This window comes from Coturnix japonica, chromosome 9 (genome assembly GCF_001577835.2).
Source record: "Coturnix japonica isolate 7356 chromosome 9, Coturnix japonica 2.1, whole genome shotgun sequence".
Classification (NCBI taxonomy): Eukaryota; Metazoa; Chordata; class Aves; order Galliformes; family Phasianidae; genus Coturnix; species Coturnix japonica.
This window is the reverse complement of record NC_029524.1, coordinates 3,807,799-3,820,600: the sequence shown is the minus strand read 5'-3', so window position 1 is coordinate 3,820,600 and position 12,802 is coordinate 3,807,799. Positions and strand designations below refer to the sequence as shown.

Genomic DNA, 12,802 nt, shown 5'->3' with positions numbered 1-12,802 from the left:
CCACAGCCTGCAGAAGAGCTGTCTGACCCATGCACAGAGCAGGTGATAAGGTTACCTATCAGGACTCGGGTTTTAAAGGAAGGCCACCGCTATCCTTATCTTGTTCCTGTGAAGCAGATGTGTCTAGTTTCTGTACGGCCAACCTCTGACTTATTTTTCATCAGGGACTGGATGAAGACTTAGCACCGTTCAGACATCAGGCTTCATTTAGGGCATTGATCTGTAACAAGGGCATCACTCCTCTGTCCCTTACCCCATATCAGCTGGGTTTGGTTGGCTGCTTATTCAAATATTTTGAGGTGGTTTGTCTGAAAAATCCCCAAAGGCCTCTTTGAGTGGAGCATGTAACACCTCGATCTGCTCTGCTTTATGTCACCACGTGCTGGTTTTCTTCCCTGTTGCTTCTGGGACTGGAATTGTGTGTGTCCCTGCATTTCTGGTTCTGTCAATGGGGCAGGACAGGATGTTTGCCAAAGGTGGCTGACAAACACAGCTTAGGCCAGGCCATGGGATGGGAACAGGTACATAGGATGGATACGCAGGAAAAAAGGAAGAGAATAAGGGACTGCACTGATGCAAGGAAGGTGCCCCTCTGGAAGGTGCAGGGGATGCCAGAGAGAAGCCCCAGTGTTAGGCTGGGGGTAGTGGAACGGCCCAGCTACAGCCCTGGTGGGCACTGGGCAGTCTGTATGTCCCCTGCAGGTGCTGTGGGCTGTCTGGCTGTCCTCCCCTGCCCTCCCCCAGTGCCAGCCAGGCCCCAGCTGTTTCCATTGCACTGCAGAAAGCAAATTTGCCTTTATCTCCATTCAGGTGATAAGGGGAACGAAAAGCTGTGTCTGAGCAGTTGCAAGGAGAGCCGAGGAGAACAAGTCAGAGAGCAAGCAGGGTGAGAGGAGGGACGGGGTGTGTTATGGTTGGCATGTTACCTGCGCTTGTGTTCTCGAAATTAATACCTTAGTGCTTCCTGCAGCCTGTTGGGAATCAGGTGCCTGGTGCGATGGGGACCCTGGGAATCTCCGGAGAGCAGCTGGTTTGTAAATACGTGGCTGCTGCTTAAAAGAAGGGCTCATTAAGGAGCACTGTGGAAACTTTGTAAAGTTCCATACCTGCCTCTTATAAATAGCTTGGTGAAATGAGAATACTGAATGGGCAGCACTGTGTGGGGCAGAGCTGTGGCTATAAAGGGGAGCAAACAGGCAGTTAGAGGAGTTTGGAAGTTCTTGGAAATTGAAGATGTTTTAAACCCTCTATTTTTATTTGCAGATTTGAATGCTTTGCTCAACCAAGAGATGCAATAGCAACGTGTGGGTGGAGGGCCTGACAGCATGAAGTATTAGAGCAAAAAAGACCGTACTGAAAGCAGCATATGCATCCTCCCAGCTCCAGCCCAAGCCCAAAGAAGAGTAGGGTTGGGTTATCAAAAGACATATGAAGTGTAGAATAATATTTGCAACAATGAGTGGAACAGGCTTCACTCAGAGCCGCTGCTGCCTCTTCTTTCATAGCAGGCTTAGGGTGGCCCTGCAGATTTGGAAGGGAAGAGTGGCTGTTTTTTTCACTGTCAGTTTGGATCACCATGATGTAATTCTCTCTAACACACCAAGAGCCTTTTGCTTGGCCTGGTAGAGATTAGGAATTAGTGCTTGCCTGTGGATATGCTGAGCCCCTGTTGCGTGCGCTATGAATAGGACAAAGGGAAGTTGTGCTTAAATAGCTGGGGTCCTCTGATGGCTTTTAGAAGTGCTGGTTGGAGTCAGGTATTTACTTTATTGCCTCTTCGCAGCAATTGCTGCCAAAGCGGAGCTTTCTTTTTTGGTAATTGAGAATTATCCCTCCTCCCGCAAACAAATAACTGGCTTCTCTGCAAGTTTGTTTGATTTTTATGAGCTCTTTGAGGTTTTTGCTCGTCACAATGATGCTGGCTTTTATGGGTTGCTCTTTCAGGCTATTTATTGTAACCCGAGGATGGGAGGAAAGAAACGTCTGCAAAGTAGGAGTGCCTGGTGCAGCGATGTGATGTGGGGAGCAGAGCATACCAGAGAGCATAGAGAGTTTATAAAAATGGAGCTTCAGCATTCCCTTTAGCCTTCGTTATCCAATAAACATTGGGAACTGAGGAATCTTCAGAATCCTTCAAGGGGCCGCAGATCTTGCTTGGCTTTTTCTGTCCGCTATCAGGAATCAAAGCAGCAGAGCAAGATGGAAAAAGAAATAAAATTACATCTCATTTAGTTTGCTGTCTTTCTGACTGATTTTTTTGTTCCTTTTGCTTTGTCTCCTTACCTAATGGAGTGCAAACAAGTGGCTGTTGTCTTTGTAAGACAGCGGGTCCTCCTGTTCTGGCCTGCAAAAGAGCAGCCAGACATACCTGTAGGAGTGTGTGGGAGAGCACAGCAGCACGTCTAAGCTGAGGGGCATTGAATTATCAGTGGCAGGTAATGCAATAAAAGGGCGAGCTCAGGCCTCGCAAGTCCCTTGCCCTTCCGTGCTATGTGATATGAGAGCTGCTGGCCATATCTCTTTGGAAGGGGGGGGGTTGGGGGGGGAAGAAGTTGCCACGTGTTCACTTTGCATTGTGATTGCCAAGGGAAAGAGAGCAGGGACACTGCAAAGGTAAACAAAGGAGCTCATGGTCGAGTAAAGTAAAAGTTTCCTTTTGAAGAATAGGAAGGAAATAGTGCCTGCTTTGTTCTGCAGGATCTCTGCCATCCCCGCGTCTTGGCTAACCCTGATATTTGACCACAAGTGTCCAAACAGGCTTTGGGAGGTGGCTCTGGGTAATTATTGGTGGAAGCTTTTATTTCTTGTTTCTTAGTGCAGGGATAGCGCTGCAGCACCGCTCCAAAGGCACCTGTGGAAGGTGAGCACACACTGTGGTCATTCTGTATGTGAAAAAACACATTCAGATCAGCCTAAACAGGCTTTGCCTATAGACATCACATCTCTGAAGTGTGGGTGAGAAGCTCAGTGGGCTGGTGCAGGTGTGTTATCCCTTTGTGAAATAGCACAAGTGGGAGCACTGCCTCTGACCTTTGCTTTGCTGGTGCATTGATTTGATTCAGCTGCCCATCGACTTTCTTCCTCATCTCTGAAAGGGCGTTTGCTTCGTGATAGCACCTGGCATCCAAACAACCCGACATGGAATATCGAGTCCACAGAGCAGACCAGACCTTGTGTGCACACAGCCAGGGCAGCCGAGAGAATTGCACCAATCAATGCAGTAAATGGCAGCAGGACCTACTTGTTTGTGTTACAACTCCATTGCCTCCATTAAGTTGCTCCTGTTCTTAGGCACTTTGCTTGCTCCCTATGCCCCGTGACAGCCTCAGAAGGGCAGTGTCTGTGTTGTTTGCTCACTGATGATTGCGTCACTTTGTTGTCAGAATGCCCAGGAAATAAATTTGTCTTTTGAACCAGGTTTTTGGCCTGAGAGGCCTGCAGAGGTTAATCACCTTGCTTCACTATCTGCTCAACTCTTCTGCTTGTGCAACAGGAGACCTGCCCTCTATAAACAAGGCACGTACCAGGAGAAAGGCAAATGGTGCCGTGCTCCCCTGGGACACTGTATTTATAGCACCTGGGTTAGCAGAGGCACAACACCTGGCTGCACGGCTTCCTGCCACCTCCCTCCCCATCATGGTACTACTGATTGCAGCTGGGGTCACCAGTGAGCTCAGATGGGCCGCAGTTTCCCTATTGGATGTTCACAGCGTTCTGGAGGTGGTGAGATGGCACCAGGTGCAGCTGTTTGTGCTGGTGGATGAGTGAGGAGGGGGGGAGGTGGGTTTGGGGGCCTTTAGAAGTTGCAATAAGAGAATCTGGTCTGAAAGCCAGTGGGATGCACACAGCGTGGTCTCACACAACACCAGGTAGTTCTTAGCATGTTGGTTGATGTATGTGCTTAGTAGAGGTGTGAGAAACACTGAAGGATCTCCATCATTTGATCCTTAACTTCAAGTTTTCCTGCTGGGAGATGGCGCGGCAGGTTGTAGCGATGGCTCCAGAACAGCATCTCCTGCTCTGTTTGGATGGGCACCCAGACGTGCTCTGCTATTCGAGTGCCCCGTGCCCTGGATCCTCCCTTACTGCGCTTTTTAATGAGGCAACGCGCTTCTTTATCCCACTCGTGCCGTGCTGCTGCCGAGGGCTGTGGGTGTTTGGGGCGGTCCTTCGCCGTGTGGGGTGAGTACCCAGAGCACAACTGGGCGCTGATGTGTACGGCAGACAGGAAACCGAGCGTCGGCACGGGGGGAGCGCGCCCGGGGTGCTTTCCAGAGAAGTTTGTGGCTCGGCACACAGGGCTGTCCGTGTAGAGCAGCGCACGGGAAGAGGCCGCGAGGAATCCCCGCCGAGCCGTGGTGCGGCCGGGGGCAGCCGGTCCCGGCGACGTGCTGCCGAGAGCTGCCGCTGCCCCGCCGGGAAGGGGCACGTCCCGCTGACGTGCGGCGCGGGGATTGGCAGCGGCCCGCCCTATATAGTGCCGCCGGACGGCTCGCGCCGCTCTCCCAGGAGCGCTCCCGGTTCTCCAGCACGGCGGGCGAGCGGCCGCGGGCCGGAGTGAGTCGCGGCTCCGCGGGAGGGCGGGGGGAGCGGAGCGGGGGGGGCTGGGGTCCGCAAGGGGAAGCTCTGTCGGCCCGAGCGGTGAGCGGGGCTGGCGGCGGGGGGAGCGGGGAGCGGGGCGAGGAGGGCGCGGGGGGCGCCGGGAGGAGCGGAGCGGAGCGGAGGGACCCGCGGGACGGCGCTCGGGACGGCGAGGAGCCCGCGCTGGGTGACACGGCCCGGCATGGAGCCGCCCCGCCCCCGGTGCCGGCTGTGCTGAGCTGGCGCTGGCGGCGCCGCCCGGCCTGGGCCCGCAGCCTCCACGACGCGCACGGAACGAGGAGCCGCGGGGCCTCGCGGGCCGGGGAGGAAAGGGGCCGGGAAGGAAGGGGCCCCGCACCGAGCTGGGCCTCCCTATGGGCGAGAGAACGGAGCGCGGGGCGGCCGGGCACAAAGTGAGCGCTGTGCGAGCACAGGAAACCGAGGTAGGGGAGGTGGCGGCGAGCGGGTTAGGAGGAGACAGAGCGCACAGAGCTCGGATTGAAGGCTGGCCGCGGCCAGCAGGCGCCGGTCACGTTGCGCGCTGCCGCAGGAAGCGGTGCGAGGGCTCCATCCTGCCACGCAGCAGCTGCGGGAGCCGGCCGAGCACAGCCGGGAAGCACGGACCTGCACACGGAACGGAGAGCTGCCCCACCTCGATGGGCACCAGCAGCGGGTGGGCGCGGGCACAGGACGGCAGCTGGGTCGGCTGCATGAAGCTTCAGCTGCGTCCGGCTGTAGGCACCGTAACACAAAATGCGGGTACTTCAGTCAAATATCGCCCGGCTGTTTGTGTCCACTAACGTTGGTTGTGCTGGCAGCACAGTGCAAGACTTTGCTTTTGTTTCCCTTTGTACAAGCATTTCCGTATGGTCAGGGCTGGCCCTTGCTAGGAGCTATCCTCGGGATGATTTTGTTCATATTTAAGTGTGCTCCAAACATTTGAAGCCTTCTTCTGTTTGGACCCTGGTGACCCAGCCAGCCGTGTGCCATCCTGCCATCGCCATAAGCTTAGTTCCAAAGCCTGCAGTGGGATGGTGAGGAGGTGTGTGCTGCTAACGCTGTGTTTAAAATACCATTCTGATGGCCACCTCCAATTTTGGCCAGAGATGAATCCCTGAGGCCCACAGTACACCAGATGTTTGGGGTTACTGGAGATGGAAAACATTTGTTCTTAGCTTGCCGTATGGGTGACAAAGCAGAAATTCACGCGGGTAAGTGCTGCCCTTAGATTTCTCTTTGAATACCCAGCTCTGCTCTGAGGTCTTGCCTGCAAGAACTCCACAGCTGACGTGGACACAGTGAAACTAGCAGCTGTGCCTTGAGGTTGCGCTTCTAGGTTATGCCTCATAGGCTGCCACTGTTTCGGGTGTAGTTTCACCTCATCCTCCTCCCCCTCCAAGGAGCAGAACCAGGTGATGGTTCCCCAAGAGATGAGAATTATAACCACATCCATGCCATTACCAAGGCTCTAACCAGAGCCTGGCAGCTGCTCGTGGCATATGGGGTGGCTCCTGCCCTTGGTCGTGCTGGCACCTTTCCCCATTGGGCTGAATGCGGTGGGGCAGCCCTGTTTGCATGGTGACGTGGTGCTCAGCGGACCCACAGACAGCGAGCAGAGCAGACAACCAGCCGCCCTTCCCTGCATGCCCGCCTTGCGGAGCCTCTGTGTGCTGCAGAAGCTGCAGGCAGAGCGGCTGGGAGCTGTCACCTGGCAGCAGCAGGTCGCTGGAGCATTGGCTGTAACGTTAGCTCCTTTGCTCAGGTGCTGGTGAATTAGGTGGAAATTCCCTGCGTGGCTTTCACCAAAGCGCAGATCAGGTCCCTGCGGCCCCGGTGCATTGCTGCTCTGCTCTCCTCCTGCCCGTGTCACCTCTTGTGTCGCCACATCAGCGTGATGCAAGATGCCACGTCATGGCTCAGTTCTTTGAGGCTTTTCTGGCACATTGGGAGGCCAGAAATGGTGAAGATCGGTTTCCTGACGAGTGCTGGAGCTCGCTGTTAGAAGCAGCACCGCGGGCTTTGTGCAGGAGAGGGACCTGTCGTGCCACCAGCACTTGGAGGCACCGCAGTTCAGGAGGCTGCAAGGCCTGCAGGAGCACACGTGTGCAGCTGGGGGGTGTGGAGGAACCCTTTTACAGTGCGTAACATACCAGCTTTGGTTTTCTTATTTATACTCCTGATCACTGCTGCAGATGCAGGAGATGTAGAGCTCCCACCAATGCCTATTTATTGCAGGGTGCCTTCTAAACAGTCCACGTAAATCACTGTGGGATTTGTTTCTTCTGAATGACAGACTTGGAGCCAGAGCTCAGTGCTCGTACCATCACACTGCAATAAAAAACAGAGGTGGACTGGCCAGCAGCTGCATGTGGACAGTCCCGAGCACTCGCTTAAGTTTGTGAAGATGTCTGTGTTGATTCACCCAAGCTCCACCACATTCCTAACTTGTGAGCGATGGCAGCGCTGCTGGCAGATGTGCAGGTTGTCAGTCTCCTCTGACTAGATGTCAATGCTCCTGCTGCAACCCTGAGATTTCACATCTACCTTGTACATTTGGTGCTAATTGACTGTATTTTGGCCCATGCTGCATGGCTGCTAGTGCAGCCAGTGTGATGGAAGGGCTGCTACCCCAGGCTTCGTGCTGTCTGCAGCTCTAGTAAAGTATGACAGGTAAAGCGTGGTGAGATGTGACTCAGTAGGAGAACATGTTGGATAGGATGCGAGTTTGAAACGCAGTACAGCGATGCTCTCTTGTGAGTTACAGTAACGCGGGTGTCATGTTTTCCTGTTGTCTTGGAGCAACCGCATAAATATTTTTCTTTTCTTTTTCTCTAAAGCAAAAGCTGGCAGGCTGACAAACGGGCAGCTTACAGGACGGACTCTCTGGCTACTGACCATTTAGCTGGTAAGTTCCTATTTTGGGAGTGCCAAAGATGTTGCTGTTGCTAAGTGTGCTTATCGGAGTGGCTTTCTGAGCGTATCCCCAAATCGACAGGAGTTCAGAGGCTTAACTAAGTCGTCTTCAGGAAGAGGCAGAATCCTGGGCCTCTTTCATTTCCTCTCCAGGATTGCACTACGGTCTTGGACTCACCATCCAGACTTTTGGCACGCCTTTAATAATGGATAGATTAATTAGAGTATCCTTTAGCACCTTCTGTTGCCTCCCCTTTCCAGTAACATCCTTAAGTTGTGCATCCTCTCCCTTCTTAATGAAGAACCCTGCTTTTTGTTGTCCAGTGTTCTGTGAGTTCCCATCTGGTCCAATAAGAGCAGCTGAGTGGCACTGTAGGTGGCTGATTTCAGGAGGCTGAATGAGAGCACTTAGTGATGCGTGCTTTGCCTTCCTTGGGTAATTTTGTGCCCCAGGAATGGTGTTGGTAAGAGTGCCACCACCACCTCTATCTATCTCTCTCTTTCTCTCTCTCCCTCCAGTGGCATACCCGGATTGTGTGTGGGTGGGAAGTCGACAATGAGCTCCGTGGCAGTTTTGACCCAGGAGAGCTTCGCTGAACACCGCAGCGGCCTGACTCAGCAGCAGGTGAAAGGTGAGAAAACAGCCGAGTTCCTGCGCTGTGCCTATAAATGCAGACAGGGTTCCTTGCTAGTACACTGCATCTCATTCCCTGCAAGTGTGTAGAAGTTCCCTTCTCCATTCCTGTATGGGTGGCTCACCACACTCTGGCTTTCCACTAGTGGCAGCACCATGCAGAGCCTGGAGGAAGCAAGCCTCAGATCTTCATGCAGCTCAGACTAGCCGTTCTATTGACTGTGAGACAGGAGACACGCAAGAGTGGGGCACTGGGCTGCAATGGGGCCTCAGTGGATCAGTGTGCTGGACTCAGTCATTTCCTTCCTTTGCTCAGCCAGGTGCTGGGTAAAATAAGTGTAACTGGCTGGCTCACTGGTGTGTTTCTGCACCCATCGTCCAGCTGCCAGCTGGCCCACTTGGCACAGTGCAGCACAGCACTGAATTGAGCATAATGTCCTCATACAGACTTTCCCTGGAGTCTGCCCTAACTGTAACACTTCTCCCTGCCTTCCCCTTGGGTGTGTGTTTGTCTCACACCTTCTGGCCCTCAGCCTTTCTCTGTTCCTTTACATTCTTTCTGCTCAGCCCGTTGTCCCCTCATTAAGCTCCTCTTTACAAAGCGTGCAGCAATGTGCTGTTTTCTGCCACCATTCACCTGCACGTTCCCTTTCTGTGTTTAACAAGGTGAGTTGGTCATGGCATCTACTGCAGTCTGTTGTACTGAGTTCAATTGTGCTCCAGATTTGGCTGCTCCACAAGCATAACTGTAATAGGATTAACAGTAGTGAACAAGTCACTTGCTTTCCCTTGTTAGTGTATAAATGTGCTTGCACTGCCTGGAGAGCATCTCTTTATCCTGTTTGCTTCACTTCAGTTACAGCTTTAAACTCTGAAGAAGAGAATGATCCTCCAACCTACAAGGAAGCCTTCCCTCCGCTCCCTGAGAAAGCACCATGTTTGGAAGCTGCCCAGGAACCATCTGGTCCCTGGAGCAAGATCCGACCGATAAAGGCTTCTGTCATCACTCAGGTTGGTGGGAGCAGGCACCCTATCTCCTGCCCTTCTCCTTTCTTCCAGAAAACAGGTGAAACAAAGCTTTCCTCAGGGCATGAAATCCCTTTGTGTGTGTCAGATTGGCAGCCTCTTTGCCTCTCAGGGCATGAGGAGAATTGCACCTAAGACCTAGGACCACTCTGGGAGGAGAAGAAAACTGCTGGAAAGCTGTTCGGAGAATGGTTTCAGTCCCTATTGCAGAAATAGCTAGAGCAGGCCTGAAGGGAGGATTGCAGAAGTCAAGCAGTGAGCGCTACTGTTTAAGTACTCCTGCTGTTAACTTAGCGCTTCTACCTGCCTGACATGCTTTGGGAAGACTCTCAGTGTGGGACAGTCTGGCTGCTGCAGCACTTTTGCACTGTCACAGCTCACAGCCTGTGTCCGCAGTGGAAGCAGCCATGGGTTACCCAAACCTGGGAACTTAGTTTATCAGCAAAGTCAAGATGGCAATCACAGAGGGGGGCACTGGCAATCAAAAGCATACTCACTGTTTGCTGTGCCTTTTCTCTTATTTGTCCTGTGCCTGAGCAGGTGTTTCATGTGCCACTGGAAGAGAGAAAATACAAGGACATGAATCAGTTTGGAGAAGGCGAGCAGGCCAAGATCTGCCTTGACATCATGCAGAAGACAGGAGCTCACCTGGAGCTGTCTCTCGCAAAGGACCAGGGCCTTTCTATCATGGTCTCTGGTAAGCTGGAAGCAGTCATGAAGGCTCGAAAGGAGATTGTTGCTCGGCTGCAGACACAGGTAGGGGCATCTAACTGTTTCTTACTTCATCCTTGCTCTTCCCAAAGGCTTAGAAATATCTTGAGACCCCTGTGTGTGTCTGCTTATAAGCTGAGAAGGTGTTATTAGATGACTAATTCAGCTTTGCCATATATTTTCAAAGCACACCGTTGGCGATTTGGAATGGAGATGATGCTTAAAATAGGGTTCAGTGTTAATTACAGGCCATGGTGTTGCATTGAGGGTGGAGTCTACAATCTCTGAACACTTGGACTGCAAACAACTTCATGTTGAGGTGCCAAACCTGGAGGGGATGCGGACCCTTCACACTAGAGTGTGAGAATGGGACCGTTCCACCTACGTCCTTCATGAAGGGATGAGAGAATGAGAACTCCTGCCAAAAGCGCACTGCTTCAGGTCAGGGCTCTGGGTGCTGTAATTAAAGCTGCACTAGTAAGGAGCCACAGCTCCGTTGTTTCAAATGCTTCTTTCAGTCCTGTAGGTTTTGATTCATCACCTTCAGATTTTTGAGTTCGTAGTCAGGATGGTGGTACTTGTTAGGCTGTATTGCAGCCAGATCTTGCAGCGTGTATTCATGCGAAATGTCAAAGGCAGTTAATACAGTAGTTAATATTATGTTTACTTCAGTGCTATTCAGCCCATGTGTCATATCCTGCCAGAGGGAAGAGAAAGGGACAAACCCTAAATAATGTGCACCTGAAAAATTAGTTCAGGTTGTATTATACCTGACCCCAAATGTACCTCCTACTGCTCTGGCCCCAGACAAAGGTGTGTCTGGATTCTCAGCTGCTCCCAGGCTTGGCTGCCTCCATTGTAAGAACACAGGGTCGAAGATCAAATGATCTTTTTCATTTTTTCCAGTGTAGTTTGAATGCTGTGTGTCTAATTACTGTTAGTAGTTAAATATTCACAGGAGTCACGAGCATGGTAGCAACTGCAACCTAGCAGACAAGTAAAAACTCAGTGAGAAGGGAAGAAGTCAGGAATCTCTGTTACAAACCACCTCTTTAAAAGTAGATCGAGGGAAGTTCTTAGGACCCTTTTTCCAAGAGAGACCTTCTACAGGTAGTCCTGGCAGCAGTATGTGTTATACTGACGACCAGTGAGTAGCAGTATCTCATAGCTGTCTGCCTGCTGGAGTAGGTTTCTGGTGTTAAATTTCTGTTTCCTAGGAGTCAGCCTGTGTGTCTTGTTCTCTGTAGCCTTAGCAGCAGATGTCAGAGTTCAGATAAACCCCTGTGCCATCGTTTCAGTTGCTGTCTGGTACTGCATCTGTTTGTTACACTGAAAGAGGCATCTCCTCATCTGTGCCCAAAGGCCTTTGCAAATTCTGGGCAAACAGAAGGGCTTTGAGGAAAAGATGAAGTTTAAACTCCTTGTCTGTAGGCACTGTAGATTAACTGCTGTGGCACAGAATCAGTGCTTAGGCAGGATATGCTGGGAAGGCATTGCATTTCCTCTTTAGTGGCACTACTCAGCAGCATCTAACTTGCTTTCCCCAGGTCTGTTTCCATGGGTCTGCAAGGCAGGCAAAGGTTCTTACACTTGTTTGGCTCCTGTGTTTCAGGCTTCAGCGACAGTTGCCATCCCCAAGGAGCACCACCGCTTTGTCATTGGAAAGAACGGTGAGAAACTGCAGGACCTGGAGCTCAAAACTGCAACCAAAATCCAGATCCCCCGCCCAGATGACCCCAGCAACCAGATCAAGATCACCGGCACTAAAGAAGGGATTGAGAAAGCCCGGCATGAGATCCTGCTCATCTCTGCTGAGCAGGTACTGCAGGGATGGGATTCTGCCATTTTGCTTCTCTGCTGAATATTGATGTTAGTAGCTACTGTGGCCATGCTTGGTGGCTGGTATGTTAGTGAGCATGGACACATGTACCGTGCAGACTGTGCAAGCACCTGCATCAGCTTCTTCAACTTCTTGATCTCCATTTTGTCTGTTTCTCAATTCAGATGAGTTTGTTTCATGTTTGAAGTGGGCCATAATCAGGTGCCGGCTTAGCCAAGGCAAGGTGCTGGAATGGTGAATATCATAAAACATGAGCAGCAATAGTAGGATTTGTAGACAGAAGAGAAAGATTTACATGGGCCAGAGTGTCAACTAGGGCAGCACTGGGAACTTGTACCCATGTCTGTTAGAGATTGTATTACAGAGGGCAGTTCTCACCAAGCCTTGTTCCTCCAGGATAAGCGTGCTGTAGAGAGGCTGGATGTGGAGAAGGTGTATCACCCCTTCATTGCTGGCCCTTACAACAAGCTGGTGAGTGAGCTCATGCAGGACACGGGGACGCGCATCAACATTCCTCCACCCAGCGTCAACAAGACAGAGATAGTCTTCACTGGAGAAAAGGAGCAGCTGGCCCAGGCTGTCGCTCGTGTTAAGAAGATCTATGAGGAGAAGGTACGGATGGTCCCTAAAAGATCCCCATCTTCCTCTTGACCTGTTCATAGTCCCTCTTCTCTTCTTGCACTTCTCTCTGTTACGTCCTCCTTGTGTCAGATTTGACTGTGCAGTCCTTGCAGTACATAGCCCTTGATCTTACCATTTCCTTACTCAGCAGAGTGAAACTTGGGGTGATGTTGCCAGGGAGGTGGCAGATGTCTTGTTTTCCTGTGTTGTGGGACTCAGCAGACCATGTAGAGCTCCCTTAGTTTGCACGGGTGATTCTGAGGAGGGAAGTGTAAAGTCTGCAGTGGTGGCCAGCTGACAGTAAAAAGCTGCTACATAAATAGGAGTTCCTAACGAGTGAATTTCACTCCAGTTTATTCTCCACTCCACAGATACATTGTGAGTATCCTTGCTGTGGGTTGTTGGGGAGTTTTTTTCTCATGGTTAGGTTTGTATTTGTCTGGATTTCAACAGAGATAATCAGCTTATAGCCGAGT

General features: G+C 51.7%; 1 protein-coding gene across 2 annotated transcripts in view; it reads left to right on the top strand.

The window, feature by feature from the left end:
• The window catches only part of HDLBP (high density lipoprotein binding protein), a 32,269-nt gene that overhangs the window by 3,921 nt on the left and 15,546 nt on the right, over positions 1–12,802 (top strand). Inside the window, exons 1-7 of one of the 2 annotated variants that reach the window (XM_015871065.1) lie at positions 4,230–4,557; positions 7,419–7,486; positions 8,014–8,126; positions 8,985–9,139; positions 9,695–9,910; positions 11,478–11,684; positions 12,102–12,317. In XM_015871065.1, the coding sequence (XP_015726551.1) occupies positions 8,051–8,126; positions 8,985–9,139; positions 9,695–9,910; positions 11,478–11,684; positions 12,102–12,317 (870 nt within the window). In that variant the 5' untranslated portion in view covers positions 4,230–4,557; positions 7,419–7,486; positions 8,014–8,050. Of the gene's footprint in view, positions 1–4,229; positions 4,558–7,418; positions 7,487–8,013; positions 8,127–8,984; positions 9,140–9,694; positions 9,911–11,477; positions 11,685–12,101; positions 12,318–12,802 lie in introns of those variants that run through there. The other variant, XM_015871066.1, reaches the window with a different exon arrangement.